A 23,584-nucleotide genomic window follows, 5' to 3' on the forward strand; every position below is an offset into this window, starting at 1 on the left:
GTGGCTTTTATAATATGATAATCTCTTTATTCTCAGTTTCTTGGCATACCTTTTCAGTCTGCTTTTTGAAGATTTACTCCTTATGTTTTTATCTAACAGTTTTGTAGTTTTAGCTCCTACATTTAGGTCTGTTATCCAATTAGATCTAATTTGGGGGTATGGCATGAAGTAGGGGTCCTATTTTTTATATGGATATCTAGTTGTTGCAGCACCATTTGTAAAAGAGACTATTTATATTTAAGTCAATTGACCATAACTTATGTCTGGGCTCTCAATTCTATTTCATTGATTTTTATGTCTATCCATTATGCCTTTACCATGCAGTCTTGATTACTGTAGCTTTGTAATAAGTTTTGAAATGGGAACATGCCATTCCTCCAACTTTGTTCTTCTTTTTAAAGATTGTTCTGGCTATTCTTGGTTCCTTGCATTTCCATATGAATTTTAGGATCAGCTTGTTAATTTCCGCAAAAAAGTCAATAGGGGTTTTTGATAAAGATTTCCTTGAATCTCTAGATCAATTTGAGGATACTGTTATCTTAACAATATTAAGTCATCTTATCCATGAGCATTGGGTATCTTTCCATTTATTTAGATCTTTTAAATTTTTTTCAACAATATTTTGTAGTTTTCAGTGGACAAATCTTTTATTAACAAAATTGTTAGTTTATTCCTAATTATGTTATTCTTTTCAGTGTTACTTAAAATAGACTTGTTTTCTTAATTTCATTTCTGGATTGTTCATTGCCTATGTAAAGAAATACAACTGATTTTTGTATATTGATCTTGTGTCCTGCAGCCTTGGTAAACTCGTTTATTAGCTCCATTATTATTATTATTATTTTTTTGAGGATTCCTTAGGATTTTCTGTATATAGGCTTATGCCATCTGTGAACAGAGATTGTTTTAGTTCTTCCTTTTCAGTCTGGATGTTGTTTATTTCTTTTTGTAATGTAATCATCCTGGCTAGAACCTCAAGTATAGCGCTGAGTAGAAGTGGTGAGAGTGGACATCCTTGTTTTGTTCCTGATCTTAGGGTGATGCTTTTATTCTTTTACCATTAGATATGATACTTGCTGTGGGTTTTCCTAGTATGTTGAATATTTTTATCATTAAAGTCAGATTCTTCTGTCAAACTTTTTATTTGTTGAAATGATCATGTGGTTTTTGTCCTTTATTTTATTATTATGATATTACATTAAGTGACTTTCAGACATTAAGCCAGTCTTGCACCCTGGGATAAGTTCTACTTGATTGTTGTACATAAATTTTGCTCCTGTATTTGGCTTCTAAATTTTTTTTTGGACAGCTTTAATATCTGTATTGATTGATAAGGATATTTTTCTGTAGTTTTCTTATCTTGTGATGTTTTTGTCTGGTTTTGGAATCAGGACATTACTGGCTTCATAGAATGAATTAGGAAGTGTCCCTTTCTATGAATTGTTTTTGAAGAGTTTGTGAAGGAGTAGCAGTAACCGTTATTTAAATTTTTAGAATTCACTGTTTAAATCATGTGGGCATAGGCTTCTCTTTGCAGGAACATTTTAAAATAGTAATTTAGCCTCTTGTTAAAGAAAAAAAACGTTTTTCTATGCACAATACTTCTGACACCATATGTGTGGGGTTTTTCCCCCCTACCAACCAATTCTCCAACTTTTTGTACACCAAGTGCTGTTCTGACAGTACCCGAAATTAGCTTCAGACCTCAAAGGTTAAGGACGTAGTCCCACGAGACTGCCCTCAGTTCAGGTGCCAGTCGTATTTCTGATAAACTTGGCTGCAAATCATGGGTTTCCATGCCCATTCCTTGGGTGTGATAATTTGCTATAACAACTCAGGGTAACAGTTTACTTACAATACTGGCTTATGGGGGCACTTCTGAAAGTTTGTGGGAAAATAGAATGAAAAGATACACAACTCAGGGTAACAGTTTGCTTACAATACTGGCTTATGGGGGCACTTCTGAAAGTTTGTGGGAAAATAGAATGAAAAGATAATACAGATCTTTCTGTGAACTTTTTGAAGTACCCTCATATTATAAAGGATATTATAAAAATACAGATGAAGAGGTACATAGGACAAGGTCTGGAAGGGTCGTGAGCATAGAGGCTTCTATCCCTGTAGGGGTTGGGTATGCCGCCGTTCTGCAATATGGATGCATTCACCAACGTGAAAGCTTTCTAAACCCCATCAGTTAAGGTTTTTATGGAGGCTTTATTGTGTAGGCTTGGTAGATTAAATCATTGGCCATTGAAGATTAAGTCAGTCTGCAACTCCTAAAGTTCTGGGGTTGGGGATGAAATTTTCTCATCTTCTATTCATTCGAACCAGCCCACTCCAGGTGTTACCTCATAAGCATGAACTCAGGCATGGTTGAAAGGGGCTTATTATGAAGAATAAAAGATGCTCCTCTTTCCTCCTTCACTTAGGAAATTCCGAGGGGTTAAGGCACTTTGTGTCAAGAACCCAGGGCAGAGACCAAATTATGTATTTCTTACTGTGATATACGTAATATTATCTGTTCAGATTTTCTATTTCTTCCTGAATCAATTTTGGTAGTTTTTGTCTTTCTAGAAATTTATCCCTGTCATCTAAGTTGGCATACAATTGTTTATTGTATTCCCTCAAAATCCTTTTATTTCTTTGAAGTCCAAGTGATGCCCCATTTTTATTTCTGATTTTAATAATCCGAGTTTTATCTTTTGTTTCTTTCTTGGTCAGTCTAGCTACATGTTTATCAATTTTGTTAATCCTCTAAACTAATCAACTTTTGATTTTATTGATTTTTCTCGTTTTCTCTCATTTATTTTTGTTCTAATTTTATTTTTTTCCTCCTACTTTGGTTTTACTTTTTTTTTCTTCTATTTTTAAAGGTATGGAAGCTTAGATTATTGATTTGAAAACTTACTTTTTAAGTATAGGCATTTGAAGTTATAAATTTTCCTCTGAGCACTATCTTAGATGTATCCTGTATATTTTGGTGTGTTGTGTTTTCATTTTCATTCTTGGGGTATTTTCTAATTTTTCTTGTAGTTTCTGTTTTGTTTTCTAATGGATATTTTGATTATGTTCTTTCATTTTGGAATATTTGTGAATTTCCCCAATTTCTCTCTTTAATGAATTTCTAATTTATTTCATTGTAATAAGAAAATATACTTTGTATGATTTGAGTTCTTTCAAAATTATTGAGACTTGTGTGATGGCCCAACATATAGCCTATCCTTGATAATGTTCAGTGTGCACTTGAGAAGCATGTATGTTTTGGGGTGTGATGTTTTATTGATCCCTGCTTTTGGGGGGTGTAATGTTTTATTGATCCCTGCTTTTAGTCTTATGTCATCTGTATCACTAGTTCTAGAATGATCTTTCCAGAACACAAACATGCAGCTTACCTTCTGAAAATCATTAAAGGCTTTTCAGCACCCTTAACTCGAAACATTTAAAGTTATCTTTAAAATGACTTAAGGCTTTGCATGATTTGACCTCTGCTTTCCCTCACACACACCCCAAATTGTTACACTTCTTTCTTTTCCCTCGATACAATATTACTTTTAAATCTTAAGATGTTTTTCCTTCCGTGTGGAATATTCTACTGTGCCCTTCTGATTATTAGTTCTCACTCATCCTTAAGTGATACGTCTGGTAGAGAACCTGCTCTTACAGTCCACCACTGGGTTAAATGACTTTCCTTTTTGATTGCTTAGACCTGAACTTTTGTTTATTGTAAAACAGAGCAAACTTTTATTTCTTTATTCCATGTTTCTTGATTATTTCTGAATCGAATTGAGTGTGGTAGGGAAGAGGGAAGAATCAAGGATAATTCCCAAATTTCTGAGTTGAATATTTAGACAGTAAGGTGAAAGATGAAGAATAAGTTTGCAGGAATAAGTTTATGTATTCACTTTTGGAAATGTTGAGTTTCAGAAGTTTTGCAATATCTAAATGGAAATAAATGTACAAAAAGAATGTGTACATGTGGTTCTTAATTTCAGAAAATCTTTCATGTTGTATGTATGTCTTTCTCCTTTGCTAGACTGAGTTCTTGGCTTCTGGGATCCTGGCTTCTTTTGTTTTTCTGGTACTTGGTACATCCTAGTTTTGGTGCTCAAAAACTACTAGTTGAGTTGTAAATAACAATGTCCATATATTATATGTTATTTTAATATTATTGTAAATGTTTCACTTGGAAAGTATGCCCAGGGAGGGAATTTATGGTTGATGATAGAAAATTTTAGCTCAGGAAAAAATACTCTGGGCATTTTTTCCCTTTTTGCAAAAATTTATTAAGAAATTTTCATTTTAACAAACTCATATCTGATTTTGTGAATTCAACTATTTTTCTAACCTTTTTTTTAAAAAAGTTTGCTTTTTATTCTAAGTACTTTTGTATTTTTAATATGAAGGGAATTACGTTTTCTTCGGTCTTCTGTGCAGGACTATAATGATGAAATCAGGCAAGCCCAGCTCCAGGAATTAACATATTTGAATGGTGGTTCAGAAAGTGCAGATGTCCCAGTGGTTCGAGGGAAACCCACCTTGCGTACAAGAGGTGTACCAACCCCAGCAATAACGAGGTAAGTGTAATTAATTGACTCCTTTTTTTTTTTTTTTTTTTTTTGGTTAGGGTCTCATGGCAATAGTTTAAGTGTTTTTTTAGTAATAGCTGAAAAAGTTCTATCAATGTATCTGTGCAAATTAGTGGCTGATAACAATAGAAATTTATTTCCTCATAGTAATTGAAGCCAGATGTCCAAAATCAATATCACTAGGCCAAAGTCAAGGTGTTGGCAGGGCTGCACTCCCTCTGGAGGTTCTGGGGAAAATCTTTTCTTTGTCCCTTCTGGTTTCTGGTGACTGCCAGTATTCCTTGATTTGTGGCCACATCACTGTGATCTCTTCCTTCATTTTCACACTGTCTTCTCTTCTGTGTCTGATCTCCCTCTGCCTCCCCTTTATAAGGATACATGTGATTGTATTTAAGGCCCACATGGATGATCCAGGATAATCTTTCCATCTCAAGGTCCTTTAAAACATCTGCAAAGGCCCCTTTTCTAAATAAGGTAATGGACAACATAATTTTGGGTGTCCTAATATTATTTAGCATATTACATTTTCCATGTTAGTTTTGTCTTTATTATGATGAGAGCTTGTGCCTTTTCCCAAAATATGCCAAATATAGTAACAAACTTTTTCAGACATCTCCAAACTTGTCCTGACCCTACATTACCAGTTTATATGTTCGTTTGTACATGTATGAAGCATATAGTGTGTGTTCCTAATAGACTAGGTGCTTTATTGATGCCATAGCAGATACCTCCCAATCAAGGAATTATCTCTGTACCCCTTTGAAAATCAGACGTCTGTCTTTGGATCTCACCCAAAAAATGAACAGAAAATGCATATAGATAAGTAAAAGGAGAAAGACAGAACATTTGTATTCCAGCATTCCTTTCTTTTTACTTTTTAGTAATAGAGACAGAGGGATATCTCTATACCTGTGTGTGTGTGTATACATACATACATATATATATATACTTTCTTTTTGTATGTATATAACCTTACTAATGCAACTAAGGTTAGTATACAAAAAGTTTGTTAAAACATTTATTTGAGGGCCAGCCCGGTGGCGCACTGGAGAGTATGCCGCTTGGAAGTGCGGAGGCGCTCCCGCCGAGGGTTCGGATCCCATGTGGAGACCAGTTCCCACTCGCTGGCTGAGTGTGGTGCAGGTGCGACACCGAGGGTTGCGATCCCGTTGCCGGTCAGTAAAAAAGACAAAAAGGAAAAAAAAATAAAAAAGAGCAGTGTTTAAAAAAAAAAAAAATTTATTTGATATATATCTCTATGTCTTATCTATCTGTAATAAAAGTAACTCAGTGTTACTTATTTCACTTAAGATTAAATTGCTCTTACCTATATTCTAGTTGCAAAACCTAAGCACAGAATAAATATTCTTTGGCTAGAGAATATAGAGAATTGAACACATGCAATGCCATTGTTTAGGGGATGCTGTGTCCCTAAACCATATCTGCCATTTTTACTGAAGATAATTTCTAATTTTGTTGCCTGTTTTTTAATTGAGTTGGAAATGTTATAAACAGATGAGGAAAGGAAAAGCTTCGTTTCTTTTTTTGGAATATAGTACCTGGAGGAACATCTCCATCTTCCCAGATGAAAAATATTTCCTCTTGATTATAGCATTAATTACTATTTGTCATATAAAGCCATTTCATTGTCTTGATGGTTACTATTCTCTGATAGGATTGTTTTAAAACAATTTTAATTGTTAACAATTTTTAACATTTTAATTAAAATGTTTGCTTTTTAATTTGCTAATTTTTTAATTAACTATTTTAAACATTGGATGGTTTAGTGCTAGAGTCAAATGTCTTTATTTGCATACTTAAGGCCACCATATGGTTACTTGAAATCATAAGCAGCTCATATGCTGCACTGGGTAGAGCACTGCACACATACCCTAGTTTCTTTCCTCTATATGGTTATAGTCTTATTGGTGCCAAATCATTTAAATAGCCTGTTTTTCCATATTCCTAGAAGAGGCATTCAAAGCCCCTCTGCGTTTTTTCTCAAAACCTCTTTCCAGTTTAGTCTTTACTGATTATGTTGCTGTGTTTCCTGCACATTTTAACCAGCCCTGGGCTAGAAACTTTGTTTCCTAAAGCTTGTTGTCTTCGTTCATGTTGTTTCTTCTTCCACAATTCTGTGTTTCTGCCCTCTACCTCCCAACCTACTTTAAATCCTACTTTTCTTTACATCCTGTCTTAGTCTGTTTCTGTTACTTATAACAAAATACCTAAAACTGGGTGATTTATAAAGAAAAATGAAATGTATTGCTTACTGTTTCTGAGTCTGGGAAGTCCAAGGTCCATTTGGTGGTGGCAACAGTGACCCAGGGGTCTCACATTGCAAGATGGTGGAAGCAGAGAGAGCAGAGAGAGAGAGAGGCAGACTCTCCTCTTTTAAAGCCCTCAGAACAAGGCCCCTGACCACCATTTTTAATCTATTCACTACTGTACAGTCCTTCAATTCAATCACCTCTTCAAGATTCCACCTTTCAATTGCCAGAATAGGATTTCCCACCCTCTTAACAGTCACAGTGGAGGCTAAGTTTCTTTTTCTTTTTTTTTTTTTTCCTTTTTGTCTCTTTGTTCGTGTCCGGCAACGGATCACAACCCTCAGTGTCGCGCCCGTACCGGACCGGGACCGGCAACGGGATCGCAGCCCTCAGTGTTGCACCCGCACCCCGCTCAGCCACTGAGCGGGAACCGGTCTGTATGTGGGATCCGAACCCTCGGCGGGAGCGCTGCCGCGCTCCCAAGCGGCGCACTGTAGCAGTGCGCCACCGGGCCGGCCAAAGTTTCTAATACATAAAACTTGGGGGATACAATTCAAACTTCAGTGAGTTTGGAGGTGACATAGTTCAATCCACTACACATCCTAAACTGAAACTTCTTTTACCAAACACCTATATAGTGCCTACTGTTGATTAATGTTAAGGACTTTTCTAAGCACTTAACAGAGTATTAACTAAGTAAAGCCTCATAACAATTCTTTGATGTTGGCACTATTTTGTTAACATCACCATTTTACAGATGAGGAATGTGAAGCCAGAGAAGTACCGTCTGTTTGATCTTTCCCTTGTGTTTCATCCAGGATAGTTTTTTTTTCTTCTCTCCATTGCCCTACTCCAAGTCTCCCATAGAACTTTCATTCTAGCACTTTTATTATATTTTTATTATAGCATATAGTAGCACTTTTAATATAAGCTATGATAAAAAGGCTTTTATTTATTTACTACTTTTTCTCATGAACTCACGTGTTAACTTACCAAAGTAAAATGGTTTATCTAACAGAATAAACATAATAAAAAGTAAAAATTAATTGATGTGGCAGTTAAGGTAGGAAATTAAAATCCACAAGGGTAAAGTTAGTACACAAAGATGTACAGGTTAATAACATTCTTTACAGCTGATGAAGTTGGTCTTGAAATTATCTCTCAGTTTCCTAGTGGTCAAAGCTTAGGAAAACTTGGTTACAGAATTCAGTGTCTAAATGTCTAAAAATAGTAACAATACAAAAAAAAGAAAAACATACTCATTGAAGCCTAGTACTTTCTAGTTCTGAGACTTGGGAGAAATATCTCCAATGGATAGTCATATATTGGTCTTCATATGATGTAATAACATTTTTAATAACATTCCTTTTCACCATATTCAATTCCTCAGTAAGTCATTTTGATTATGCCTCTAAAATAAACCTCAAACCTGTTTTTTTAATCACCTCTGCTATTCTTCCTAATCTAATCTACACCACTAGTTTTTGTTTGCAGTCACAATAACCTTTTAAAGTTAGATTTGATTATATCTTTATGCCTCTAAAATAAACCTCAAACCTGTTTTTTTAATCACCTCTGCTATTCTTCCTAATCTAATCCACACCACTAGTTTTTGTTTGCAGTCACAATAACCTTTTAAAGTTAGATTTGATTATATCTTTCCCCTACTTAAAATCTTTCCATGACTTCCTTTGCAGCTGTAAGAAAATCCAGATTTCCTGATACACACTTGCATGATCTGGTACTCTGCTCGCCTTTCTGACTTCATCTCATTCCACTTTTCCATTTTCTTCATTCCAGCCATACTGGTCTCCTTTCTGTTCTTTTAACAGGCCAAGCTCATTTTTTTCCTACTCCTTTGCCTTCACTCCTCCCCCTCCTTGGGGTGCTTTGTCTCCAAGTGTCTGGCTACCTACTCCTCAGCATTGCATGCTCAACATATGCTGGCACCTTGTAACAGAAGCCTTTGCTGATCACCTGCTTTCAAGGAGCCATTCTCTAATCCAGATCTGGTTCATAACACTGTCCTGCTTACTTAGTAGCATTTATCAAGCTGAATTTACCTTGTTAGTTCACTATTTTAATTGGTTATTCCTCATTATAATGTAAGTTCATAAAAGTCCTGTGTCCCTAGTACCTGGCATATGCTAATCTCTCAGTAAATAACAAAGTGAATAAAGTACAAAAACACATTCTTTAAGCTCTCTCTGATCAAGTGTTGACCATTAAATATTCTTTTATTAATGTCGTTCTTATTTGTCAAATAACTGGACTGCGCGGGCATTAGCTTTCGGAATGGTCACATGGATATCGCCACTTTGGAATTTCACAGTGGAACAAGTTATTACTGGAATCTTCATGAATGTGCCCTGCTGTTATGACTTCAAGAGCCCTTTCTGCTACAGGACGTAAACAATCTAAAATTAAGTCCTCCAGTGAGAAGTAATAAATGTTTTAATAAAACCTTTTTATTTTAGTTTCAAATGAGAGAAATAAGATTATACTTTTTTAACTTAGGAGATAAGAAGTTTCTGCCATCTGTCCTGCACAGTGCATCTAAAAAGCATTGCTTTGAAAATGTTACCTTCCTAACTCCTTCCAAGGCCCAGGAAACCCCAGCAGAGAGAGAATTTGAGAAGCAACACTGATGTAGAATTGAGGCCCACCAGGCAACACACTTTTTGCTTAGTTTTATGTTTTTCTCAGTTGGTCTTTCTCACATTTGCCTACCTCTTTGGTGGTCTGGACTACACAGTTTTGAATGCCAAAAGATGCTCTCTTCTATTCCTCTTTTAAAAACAATTGGTTTGTTTTGTGTTGCTTTTCTACTGGCCTTTACTCTGGCCCTTCTGGCCCTTTCTTCCAAATAGAAGTCAGGCTTATCTCCCTACATTTAATACCAGAAGCAGCAGTAAGAGACATGAACAAAGATGATTAAGCCTCTTTCCAGCAGGAAATACACGTTCACCAATATAGGGTGCTGAATGTGGTTTCTTTGTGTTAAGGTAGCTTATTAGGCAGACCTAGTCACTCAGCGTCTTTTATCAGCTTTCATCAAATTGGGGAAATGTTTTTTTTTTTTTTCCTTTTTGTCTTTTTTCGTGTCCGGCAACGGATCGCAACCCTCAGTGTCACGCCCATACCGGACCGAGACCGGCAACGGGATCGCAACCCTCAGTGCTGTGCCCGCACCTCGCTCAGCCAGTGAGCGGGAACCGGTCTGTATGTGGGATCCGAACCCTCGGCAGGAGCGCCGCCACGCTCCCAAGCGGCACACTGTAGCAGTGTGCCACCAGGCCGGCCCAAATTGGGGAAATGTTTAGCTATTGTTTCTTTAAATATTTTACTTGCCCCTTTTTCTTTCCCCTTTTTTGGACTGTAGTTACACATGTTAATCTTATGACTCTGTTTCCCAGACTTTATGCCAAGATGCTGAGGCACTGGAACAAACTCACAGTGTTGCCATGGGATAGTTTTAAAATTTCATAGGAAACACAGTAATAATCAGTATCTTTGAGATACTGCAGTAATTGTGAGTTTAGGGTAATCATTTATTGTTTCAACATTAGATCATGCTCCACTGATTTTAATGATAGCGTATCTATGTGAAGCTGGTATTTCTGCAATTGCTGTTATAGCACGCATCATGTGAAAATCAGTGTGGATGAGGAAATGAGAATGACAGTGTCTTATTTGGTCCCATGGTTTAAGAAGTTATATGGTTCCCAATATGCTTTGTAATTGTGGTTATTTAATAATGAAATATTTCCTTTCAATTTATATACATATATATTTTCAAACAGCTACAGAGTTGTTAGGAAGTGAATGCGTAAGTTATGCGGACCTCACAATTCAATTATCAGAATCGTGTTGCTCTCTATTTTGGCCTGGGGGAAATACTATGAATAAATTACTGAGACCGCTAAGTGCATTGTGAACTGAGAAAGCTTGGGAAATTCTAGCCTTGTGATAGTGCCCCACAGGCCTTTGAGGCTCTGTTCATTTTCCTTATCATTTTTCTCTGTTTTCCAGACCAGTCAATCTCTCAATCAAGCCTCAAACTTCACTGCCTCTTTCCTTTGTGTTTTTTATTCTGGGGTTAAGCCTGTTCATTGATATTATTTCAGGTACTGTATTTTTTCAGTTGTAAAGTTTTCATGTTGCTTTGCCTCCCATGGATTTGTCACGCCTTTTCTCCTGCGTGACAGAGCCACCAAAGAATACTCAAAGCCCATCTCTTCTGAGCAGTGAGAAGCCCCAGAAAGGGGTTAATCTCCCCAAACCCTCAAGAGCAAGGCATTCCTTCCATTTGAGAAATTAACTATGAATTGGGGTTCTCTTCCCGCATTTATTCTTCAGACCAGGAAGTTACAGGAAGAGAACACAGGTGGGGTTTTTGCTAAGTATCGTTTAACAAATTTTAACAATAGAAGTTGGTAACATGCAATTAAGTAGATCCACTAACAAAAGCTTTATCTAGCAAACATTTCTTCTCCCTCCAGCAGCTTCCCAGTAACTTTACATATCAGTTAGTAACTTGTCTGTCTTTGAACCAGCAGCCTTGTTGTGTTACAACTCTTTATCTTACAACAGAGACTAAATGGCCTGGGGAAAATTTCCTGGTTTTTGTAAGGTCGATATTTGAAACTGCAAGGCTTTGGAAAACCAGTCCCTGTGAAGTACATTTGCTTTATGCATACTTCACATTTTCATTTGATTATTAATCATTTTTATTTTTCTGCTACGATTTATTTTTTCATTACCAGCATATTTCCATTTATACATTAAACATTTATGAAAGCTATGTTTAAATTAAGCCTTTGCTAATTAATCTGGGCTATTTAGGAGTACATGTTATGTTGTGAAAATGCTAGACTTTGTTATGTTCCTCCAAAAAGTGTTTATTTTATTTTATTTTGTTAGAATGTTTGTTTTAGCAAATAGTTTGATCGGATTCAAACTGCAAAGTCTGTCTCAGTGTATTAGTCCATTTTGTGTTGCTATAACAGAATACCTGAGACTGCGTAATTTATAAAGAACAGAGGTTTATTTGGCTTATTATTCTGGGACAGCTGCATCTGTCATGATTAGGTGCGGGCCTCAGGCTGCTTCTACTCATGGCAGGAAGTGGCAGGCAGCCGTTGGGTACAAGCAGATCACATGGCAAGAGGAAGCAAGAGAGAAAGAGGAGGTGCCAGGGTCTTCTAAACAACCAGCCCTTGCAGGAACTAATAGAGGGAAATCTCACTCCGGCCCCCTTCCCCCAGGGAGAGTATTAATCCATTCATGAGGGATCCGCCCAAACTGACACACTGGGGATGAAATTTCCTTGTGAGTTCTGGGAGGACAATACATCCAAACTCCATCACTTGGTAAGCAGTTCAAGTCTCACTAGAGATTGTTCATTTTTTTCAGGGATACTTGCAGTCTGCCCTATGCATTTGTGGTTCAGTGGTCACAAGAGATTTGGCTAGAGCTCATAGAATTTGTGGCTTTCTGCCTCTGGCTCTCTTCTTTCTTCAATTCCCTCCTCACTTTCCAGCAGCTGTGGTTGGCCCCATACTTTGACCTCTGATTCTTCAGGCCACAAAGACTATGGGCCCTCAGTAAGAGTTTTAGCTGCTGTGTATGCCTGCCGCAGCCTGTCCTCATGCTAAAAGCCAGAAGTTGCCATGTCCAGGTACCTTTTCCTGAATGTCAGCAGCCCTCCAGCATCTGCCCGCTTCTAATCATTACCTAGTATCTTTAAGTAATTGTTTTTTGTATTTTACTCAAAGTTTAGAGTTGTTATCTTCCCAAACATTGGTTTGGTTGGAGCTTATGTAGCTATACTGGAAGCAGTGGGACCTTCTGATGTTTTTTTGAGAACACACGCATGCCAGAAATTTTATATATGTGGCCCTTTTAAAGCCTCGCAACAACTGTATATAAACCAAATATTATTCCCACTTTATAAATGATGAAAGTAAGACTGTAAATATAGAAGTTATACTTCTTCAAATTTTGTGCAGTTAGTTTCTGGTGGAGTCAACATTTATATCCAGCTTCTTCCTCAAACCAGAGTTCATGCTCTCTCTTTTGTCACTTTTATGTTCTTATATTTGAAAAAGAATACCCCAGATGTTTGCTAAAATTAATTTATTATTAGCAAGCATTCTCTCGGAATGTAAATGTAACATTAAAATTTAAGTCATTCACATTAGAGGAAGAAATAACCTGAAATTCTATATAGAAATGTTACAATACATCAAAGCCAAATTAATATCTTTATTATTCAAACACTGTAAATTCAAGTTTTCCAAACATGTAAAACTAGAAACAGTAGAGGATGCAATTAATCAGTTGGTGAAAGAAATACCAAGACATAGAGAAACGAAAAACTAAACCTTTAGTATTAAAGTTATTTTAATGTTTAAACCTAGAAAGCTACATCATCAATTGGTAGTCTTAATCCAAACACACTAATTCCAAAGCCACTTCTTTGGCTGGTAGAGCACTAAACAATTTAATAGAAGGAACAGTCAGACTTATTTTTGCTAAAGCAAACAACACAGATCCTTTAATGGGCCCCAAGTGGTGGTGATCGTCATAATTACTTCTAAATGCCTCTGAATGAACTGCCTGCATATTAACTCCCTTGGACACACCTGCAGCAGCTGGATGTAGTTGGAGTTGACCACTAGTCAGTTTGATGAGGATGTATGTTAACTGCAGTGCCGAAGAGCTTTTAAGCTATTCCCCTCTGATTATTATAGTACTGCTAAAATTGGTCCAGTACAGAAGACTCTGGGTACAATTGAATAAAACTTTATCCTAAATATAAAGAATGAAGAGGTTCTCAGATATTAAAAAAGTCTGTTCAGGGCCGGCCCGGTGGCGCACTGCTACAGTGCGCCGCTTGGGAGCAGAGCACTAAACAATTTAATAGAAGGAACAGTCAGACTTATTTTTGCTAAAGCAAACAACACAGATCCTTTAATGGGCCCCAAGTGGTGGTGATCGTCATAATTACTTCTAAATGCCTCTGAATGAACTGCCTGCATATTAACTCCCTTGGACACACCTGCAGCAGCTGGATGTAGTTGGAGTTGACCACTAGTCAGTTTGATGAGGATGTATGTTAACTGCAGTGCCGAAGAGCTTTTAAGCTATTCCCCTCTGATTATTATAGTACTGCTAAAATTGGTCCAGTACAGAAGACTCTGGGTACAATTGAATAAAACTTTATCCTAAATATAAAGAATGAAGAGGTTCTCAGATATTAAAAAAGTCTGTTCAGGGCCGGCCCGGTGGCGCACTGCTACAGTGCCCCGCTTGGGAGCTCAGCGGCGCTCCTGCCGAGGGTTCGGATCCCACATACAGACCGGTTCCCGCTCACTGGCTGAGCGAGGTGGGGGCGCAGCACCGAGGTTTGCGATCCCGTTGCCAGTCCCGGTCCGGTACGGGCGCGACACTGAGGGTTGTGATCCGTTGCCGGACACGAGAAAAAAGACAAAAAGGAAAAAAAAAAAAAGTCTGTTCATACAACACTTGCTGAAGGCCTCAGAAGGATTGCATCATATACTTTTACATTAGTTAAGTATATTTCCCCTCTGTTGAGTTCTTGAAATAAATTTTTCTAAAAGTATGTAATAACTCCAGCTTGGTACTGCATTTCTTTTCTGACTGTCTCACATTCTGTGCTAACCTCTGCTATTACTGGGACCATATGGCAACGTAATTACTGTACTACATTTGTTTAATTCCAGACTATATTGGGCTCATATTACAGAGGAGATATGCCTTTTGTCCTTTGTATTTCTGGGTCTAAACCTAGTCATGGAACTCAGTGTGTGTTCAGTAAATGTTCAGTGAAATAATAAATGAATAGAAATCAGTTTTTCAAAAATCTTAAGAAATTCCTGATTGCTCATATGGCAAGAATGCATTTACCACCACCCCAACACCACAAGTTTTGTGTTCCGTAGGATCTTTCTATCACCCGTAAAACTAAAAGCAAAAGTACTATGAATTTAGTGTTGGACTAAATAATGCTTGCCAGTTTAATTTGCATGCTCACTTGCTGCTGGGTTGAAGGTTTCTATTTTTGCCCCTGAAGGGTGGCACATAAAGAGGAGGGCTTTAGAATCAGATAGATGTAATTTTAAATGTCACTGCCACTATTGATTATTTAAGTAGCACATGAAAGCTACTTCACTTCTCTACATTTCAGTCAAACGGGGCCAGCACTGCCAGTTCTACAAGTTTCCCCTGAGGAGCAAATAAAATACCATATAGAATATGATTACAGCCATACTTGTCACACACTTAGCCCTGAATAAAAGCTACTTCTTATCTTTTCTACTTCTCTTACCTAACTTTGAATTTAAAGAATGCTAAAATATTTCAATTTTTTTTATCATCTTGATTCTGAAAATTATATTTTCTGTAAAAATATTTCAAATCTTAATATTATTACACCTTTATACAGTAAACATTATAAGCATAATAGGCTGCTAAAATTGAATTTGTTTTTTTAAAAAGAACAAAAGATAACTCACTGGTTCTTGGCTTTTGGGAACCTATGGAACTGTGAAAAAAGGCAGATTAATGGGATGAAAAGGCATACAAAGTTTGTTTAACATGCATAGGAGAATGGCAGGAGAATGATGACCCAATAACTCAGTGAAGTCCAGAAGCTTATATACATACCCATCTTCATAGGGGAAAGGGAGAAAGGTTTGTAGGAGTAAATCGTTTTTAAAGGAAAAGAAAGAGCACAAAGAACAATGGCCTGGAACAAAGTACTTCTGAGCTATGGGGGAGGGGGCAGGAAGGTGAAAGGTAAAACTTCAATGTGAACAAAGGTTGTTTTATGCAGACAAAGCCTCCCAAGTAACCTGTTGGCGCAACCTTCAGGAGAACAGCTGAAAGTCTTGTCTGGGCCTGGTGGCAACTCCTACTCTCTCTCTTCTCAGATGGTTAGTCTTTTCTGAATGTTTGTTAAGATTCCTCGGGAGGGGGCCTTAAGACAATTGCATTTCTTTTGGAAGGAAGCTTTCTTAGATAAGGAATTTCTAGAGAGTACTTCCTGAAAGAGGATCAGAGAAAAGGAAGCAGAGGAAGGTCAGAGAGAGACCTTGGTTCTGAGGCTTATTTTGGAGGCTTTCAGTTTTCTTTGATTCAAAGCAATCAGCATGCCAAAGCACCATATTTTGGGGTGTCATTTTCTGCACCCCAGTACATTGAAGATTGGATAGAACACAGAATAAAGAAATAAACAATAAATTTCATAATAAGGCTATAACCTCTGGATCTAAAACTCAGCTCATCAAAAGACGGTCTGCAAACTACCAGTAGCAGTGCTTGTTAGAAATGCAGAATCTCAGTGCCCAGCCTAGACTTGCTGACTCAGACTCTGCCCTGTAACAAGGCCCCCAGGTGATGTGGATGCACACGAACATGTTAGAAACACTGCCCCAGAACCACATGTCAAGTGATCTGTAAAGGTGCTCTGTTTAGAAGTTTCTGTATTCATCAGCTCTGACAATTTCTTATGTATGTGCTGAGGGGATTGTAACTGTAGGCTGCTTTCAACTTTTCCTTTTGTCTGTCGTTTCATTTGCCTAGGAACCTTAGTCAAGGAAAAAAAAAATTCTTAGTGTGATTGAGCTTTATCCTTAGAAAAGCACTCTCACAGAAACGAAGAAAGATTGTCAAAATTACCCCTCAGGTTATTGCAGCAGGACATGGACCTCATATAGATATGGGTAGGTTTTTCTCACTGTGATACCAATAATATCAGGCTAAAACTCTGTCTCTAGATCCTGCAGGCATCCACATTGTAGACAGAGATCACTCCTGCTCCTCCTGAGCCTTAGGAGTCAACTGTGTTTCCCAAGGTCACCAAATTAGTAGTGCTGGAGCTAGCTTGAGTGGTTGGGGCTTCTGCCACCAAATTCATGGTTTAGGTTAAACTGTACTTTGCTGCTTCTCATAAAATTTATAGATAAAAGCCCAATAATTTAGTATATGTTTATAAACTTTTACTGTGCCAGACCACATTACTGTTGCTAAATGTATAAAATGAGAATTGACGTGAGTTATACTTCTGTCTGCTCTCCCTCCTCATCCTTCGATAAGCAGCCAAAAGGAAAGTGTCAGGACAGAGAAGTTTATGTAATAATTATGTAACACTTACTAAATGCCTGTTGTGGGCTATGCGTTTTACATACCCTGTGTTTAATCTTCACTATTCTGCAAGAGATAGCTGATATTAACCCTATTTTATAGATGGGAAAACTGAGACTCAGAGATTAAGTGACAGAACTAAATTTGAGTATGGTGTGTTGGAACCCAAACTCGCATCTTAAAACTTGTATTAATCTGTAAACTAAATAATTAGTTCTGATTAATTAATGATTTCTTGTATTTGTTCATTCAAAACACTGTTCCCACAGCATGGCTGTTCATTACAAAAACCTTTTTGGATTTTTTTCGTATCTGAGTTTCAAGACCAGAAACCACGGTCACCATGGTAAAAAGTGCAGTCAGAAGGAACCATTACAATCTATCCATTCATTTGCTTTTGAAACTTCCTATGCAGGTGTGTTAGCTTCCTGTTCTTCAGTTATACTCATTGTGAGCAGTGTGGCACCCTAGTCCTGCCAATTCGAATCTGTTTTTCAGTTAAAAAAATTAAATTCCCATTAATTATCATTATAAGTCTCATCTAACACACTCTTTCTGTTCTCATCCCCGTTATCAATCCAGCTGTTCAGCTTTCCCCTGAACCTCATTTGTAGCATTCAATAAATACTTTGCAGTAAGACAAGATTTTTATGTTAGCATTTCACTCTCCATCATGCCTTTCTCCCACCAGAGTATCACATCATCTACAGCAATATTAATACTATGCCCTTTAATACCGTTCCCATGGAATCTCAGATGCTTAAAAAAACAGTCTTTAAAGCATCTTCTATAGAACTACCATATATATCGAATGACTTGTCTAAAGTTGTCTAAGATAATAATATCTTAGTATGAGTCCATATACCCAGTGGGCACATAACCAACAATATTGATGGTTATGAGAACAAATTGTAAGCTGTTTAAACATAGAAATTTATGCCTTTCAATTTGATAAAGGCATAAATTTATATGTTTAAGAAGCATATTGAATTTTTTGTGGTCCATATAATATCTTGGATGGTAGTGATGTATTAGATAAGGAAGCAAGAAGCCTTTATTAGTTTAAATAGACAATGATTAATTGAAATAGCACAAATGAGTTAGATGTACTGTGACTGCAATCTATTCTTTAATCACACTGAAGATTTTTCTAGATATATACCAGAGATACAAAGATAGTAAGACATTACAGAAATTATAGTGTCTGTCAGTAGAGTTCAGAGTGATTGAAATTTATATAAATTCTTGATCTTTGTTGAGTCAGGAAGCATTGTAAACACTTTGAAATGTCTTATTTTCATCTCACAGAAGTGTTATTGTGTATTTATCTCCATTTCACAATTGAGGAAACTGGCTTGGAAAGTTCAGCCTCTTGATTAGTTTGGATGTTAACTGGCAGGTAGAAAAGCTAGCAAGTACATCAGGAATTAAATTCAAATCTCATTTCAGTGCCCTTGCTCTTGACAAGTTGTTTTACTGTACTAATTTTTATGGCATAGGATGAAACAAACAAACAAACAAAAACTAATGATACTCATGAAAAGGGATAATATAGGTTTTCTAAGGGTGAAGTTTATTTCTGAGAAAAAAGTTGTTTTTCTTTTTATTGCTTCAGGTTTCTTGTATTAAGATTAGGTTCAACTGCTGATACCAAATATCCACTTTCAGTGGCTTAACCCAGTAGAAATTGTATATCACCCTTCTCCCCCTCACTTAGAAGCCTATATAATAACCCCACACTGCCATGGGGATCCCTGCTCCCTCTAGCTTGGCTACCCTTTTCCTAGCCTGTCACTTTTGCCCTCCAGCTTACGGCTGTTACAACCATGTCCACGTCTCATGCAGGAAGAAGAGCTTTCCCATAAGTCAGTGCTAATGTCTCATTGGCCAGAACAAGATCACAGGCTACGCATAGCTATGAGCTGCAAAATTGAAGGTTTTTTTTTGTTTTCGTTTTTGTTTTTTTAAATACTTGGTATTTTAGAGCAGTTTTAGGTTTATGGAAAGATTACAAAGATAATGCAGAAAATTTCTGTATACCCTGCATTCAGTTTCCCTAGTTATTAAATCTTATGTTAGTATGGTTCATTTATTTCAATTAATGAACCAATATTGATACATTATTAACTATATTATTAATACCTCATTAACTAAAATCCATTTCACATTTCTTTAGTTTTTACTAAGTGTTCTTTTTCTGTTCCAGGATCCCATCTAGTATTCCATATCATATTTAGTCGTCATGTCTCCTTAGGCTCCTCTTGGCTGTGATAGTTTACATTTCACATTTCTTTAGTTTTTACTAAGTGTTCTTTTTCTGTTCCAGGATCCCATGTAGTATTCCATATCATATTTAGTCGTCATGTCTCCTTAGGCTCCTCTTGGCTGTGATAGTTTCTTAGGCTTGCTTGTTTTTAATTACCTGGGCAGTTTTGTGGAGTACTGGTCAAGTTTTTTGTAAGATGTCCCTCTGTTGGGATTTGTCTGATATTTTTCTCATGATTAGCCTGGGGTTATGGGTTTGGAGAGTGAAAACCCCAGGGTAAAATGCCATTTTGATCACATCAGGTCAAGTGTACATTCTTTTCACATGGCTTATAACTGTTTATGTTACTTTGCTATACCTGGCTGAGGTAGTATTTGTCAGGTTTCTCCATTGTAAAGTTATTTTTTCCCCCTTTTCATACTGTACCTTTGAAAGGAAGGCATTATGGGCAGCCCATATTTAAGGAGTAGGGAATTATAATTCACCTCCTGGAGAGTGGAAAATCTACAAAAATTATTTGGAAGATTTGGTTCTGCTCCCCTATTTGTTTATTTATTCAATCAGTTACATCAGTTGGACACATGGATATTTATTATATACATTGGGTTACAATCCAAAACTATTTTGTTGCTCATATTGTTTCAGCTTTAGCCACTGGGAATTATTTCAGTTGCCTTCTCTGTTCCTTTGACATACCCCGTAATTAGGGGCTTTTATTTATTGATTTATTATTTTTTAATGCATTTTTTTTCTTTTTGGCACTGTAAGTTGTTCCAGACTCATCTTATATATTTCTTCCTCCAGTCTTAGAATTAGCCTTTTCTCTGGTGAGCTCTGGTTCCTTTTATTTGGGACTTGTATTAGAAATTAAGATCGGGTGCTAGTTTTGCTCGTTGCTACTGGAATGTCCCTGCTCTGGGCCCTCTCAGCTGACAGCAAGGACATATATGTTTGTGTATTAACCCATGTATATGCACATATCTATGCATATTTCTTTTTTTAACCACCTGTATCTATAGAAGACTAAATATGAGTTCATTATGTCTCTAATTCTAATCCATTACTGCACTGATTATTCTAGCCTCTTCCACTTGCTTGTCTAGAACCTTCAGTCCAACATGAGAAACCTGGCTTCCACCATCCATTTATTTCATTGTGCAGTTCTAATATACATGTATAGAGGTATCAGAATGTTAATCAGTACCCACACCCCTTCCTGTAGGAAATTACTTTATCAACTAGAACAGTGCTTATAGACAGTTTTTTTTGTTTGTTTTTTGGGGTTTTTTTGCCTTTAGTCTTATAGGCTTCACTCATCTCATTCAGACTTTACTTTTCCCCCAACCCTTTTAGTAAAGTTGTTTTCATATGTTTTAATATATTTAAACTGTTTTTAAGGTACAGGGATAGGGAGAGGTTGGCTAATGGGTACAAAAGTACAGCTAGAAAGGAAAAAACATATTCTAGTGGTGTACGGTAGTGCAGGACATCTATAAATATCAATAATTTATTGTTATGTTCTCAAATGGCTAGAAGAGAAGAGCTCAGATGTTCTCATCAAAAAGAAATGCTGGATGACGACAATACTAATTTGATCATCACATATTGTATACATGTATTAAAATATAATGCTGTACCCCATAAATATGTACAATCAATGGGTGTCAATTAAAAATAAGTTAATTAGCTCAGTTGGTTAGAGTATGATGCTGGAAACACCAAGGTCCAGGGTTCTATCTCTCTTTGGGCCAGCTGCCTCCAAAATTGTTTTATTCAATCAGTTACATCAGTTGGACACATGGATATTTATTATATACATTGGGTTACAATCCAAAACTATTTTGTTGCTCATATTGTTTCAGCTTTAGCCACTGGGAATTATTTCAGTTGCCTTCTCTGTTCCTTTGACATACCCCGTAATTAGGGGCTTTTATTTATTGATTTATTATTTTTTAATGCATTTTTTTTCTTTTTGGCACTGTAAGTTGTTCCAGACTCATCTTATATATTTCTTCCTCCAGTCTTAGAATTAGCCTTTTCTCTGGTGAGCTCTGGTTCCTTTTATTTGGGACTTGTATTAGAAATTAAGATCGGGTGCTAGTTTTGCTCGTTGCTACTGGAATGTCCCTGCTCTGGGCCCTCTCAGCTGACAGCAAGGACATATATGTTTGTGTATTAACCCATGTATATGCACATATCTATGCATATTTCTTTTTTTAACCACCTGTATCTATAGAAGACTAAATATGAGTTCATTATGTCTCTAATTCTAATCCATTACTGCACTGATTATTCTAGCCTCTTCCACTTGCTTGTCTAGAACCTTCAGTCCAACATGAGAAACCTGGCTTCCACCATCCATTTATTTCATTGTGCAGTTCTAATATACATGTATAGAGGTATCAGAATGTTAATCAGTACCCACACCCCTTCCTGTAGGAAATTACTTTATCAACTAGAACAGTGCTTATAGACAGTTTTTTTTGTTTGTTTTTTGGGTTTTTTTTGCCTTTAGTCTTATAGGCTTCACTCATCTCATTCAGACTTTACTTTTCCCCCAAACCTTTTAGTAAAGTTGTTTTCATATGTTTTAATATATTTAAACTGTTTTTAAGGTACAGGGATAGGGAGAGGTTGGCTAATGGGTACAAAAGTACAGCTAGAAAGGAAAAAACATATTCTAGTGGTGTACGGTAGTGCAGGACATCTATAAATATCAATAATTTATTGTTATGTTCTCAAATGGCTAGAAGAGAAGAGCTCAGATGTTCTCATCAAAAAGAAATGCTGGATGACGACAATACTAATTTGATCATCACATATTGTATACATGTATTAAAATATAATGCTGTACCCCATAAATATGTACAATCAATGGGTGTCAATTAAAAATAAGTTAATTAGCTCAGTTGGTTAGAGTATGATGCTGGAAACACCAAGGCCCAGGGTTCTATCTCTCTTTGGGCCAGCTGCCTCCAAAATTGTTTTGTCACAAAGAAAAAATGTTTTGTCACATTTAGCATTTCCCCTATTTTCTACATAATAAGGTTTTTTTGTTGTTTTTTTTTTAGTTTCCATATATTAAAGTTCACTCTTTGTGCTATAAAGTTCTGTGGGTTTTTATAAATACTTTGTGTCATGTAGCATAAAGAATAGTTTCATCACCATAAAATATTCCTTATGCTATACCTATTCAACTTTTCCTTCTCTCCTGAACCCGTGTCAATCACTGTTTTTGGGGGTTTTTTGGGGGGTTTTTTTGTTTTGTTTTGTTTACCATCTCTCTGCTCTTATTCAGTATTTCATATAGTTGAAATCATAGATTATTTAGCCTTTTCAGACTGACTTCTTTCACANGTTTTTTTTTTAGTTTCCATATATTAAAGTTCACTCTTTGTGCTATAAAGTTCTGTGGGTTTTTATAAATACTTTGTGTCATGTAGCATAAAGAATAGTTTCATCACCATAAAATATTCCTTATGCTATACCTATTCAACTTTTCCTTCTCTCCTGAACCCGTGTCAATCACTGTTTTTGGGGGTTTTTTGGGGGGTTTTTTTGTTTTGTTTTGTTTACCATCTCTCTACTCTTATTCAGTATTTCATATAGTTGAAATCATAGATTATTTAGCCTTTTCAGACTGACTTCTTTCACTTAGAAATATGCACTTAAAATTAATTCATATCTTTTCATGGATTCTTAGCTCATTTCTTTTTATTGCTGAATAATTTTCCATTGTGTGGATGTACTCCAGTTTGCTTATTCTTTCATCTATTGAAGGGCATCTTGGTTGTTATAGTGACTATGAGTAAAACCGCTATAAACATTTATGCACAGGTTTTTATGTGGACATAAGTTTTCAAATCAGTTGGGTAAATACCTAGTAATACAGTTGCTGGATTGTATGGTAAGACTATGTTTACCTCGCCAACCACTGATATATTCTTTTTTTTTTTTTACTTTAGGCATTGTAATAGGTGTGAAGTGGTATCTCATTTTTGTTTTAATTTGGAATTCCCTAATGACAAATAATGTTGAGCATCTTTTCATTTCATTAATTAGTATCCATATATTTTCTTTGGTGAGCTGTCTGGATATTGGCCCATTTTTTAGTTGGGTTTTTTGTTTTCTTATTGTTGAGTCTTAAAAGTTCTTTGTGTGTTTTGCAAATATTTTCTCTCATTATGTGTCTTGTCTCTTTATTGCTTAATAGTGTCCTCTCAGAGCAGAAGTGTATGATTTTAATAAAGTTCAACTTAATTTTTCTTTCATGGACTATGTTCTTGATATTG

The 23,584-nt window shown here is 36.4% G+C and overlaps 1 protein-coding gene across 1 annotated transcript in view; it reads left to right on the plus strand.

Annotated features, from left to right (window-relative positions):
- KHDRBS3 (KH domain containing, RNA binding, signal transduction associated 3) overlaps positions 1-23,584 on the plus strand; it is a 153,047-nt gene that overhangs the window by 37,821 nt on the left and 91,642 nt on the right. The window contains exon 5 of the mRNA XM_008582820.1: positions 4,435-4,574. Within this exon, the coding sequence (XP_008581042.1) occupies positions 4,435-4,574 (140 nt within the window). The remainder of the gene's footprint in view (positions 1-4,434; positions 4,575-23,584) is intronic.

This window comes from Galeopterus variegatus, unplaced genomic scaffold (assembly GCF_000696425.1).
Source record: "Galeopterus variegatus unplaced genomic scaffold, G_variegatus-3.0.2 Scaffold2728, whole genome shotgun sequence".
Lineage (NCBI taxonomy): Eukaryota > Metazoa > Chordata > Mammalia > Dermoptera > Cynocephalidae > Galeopterus > Galeopterus variegatus.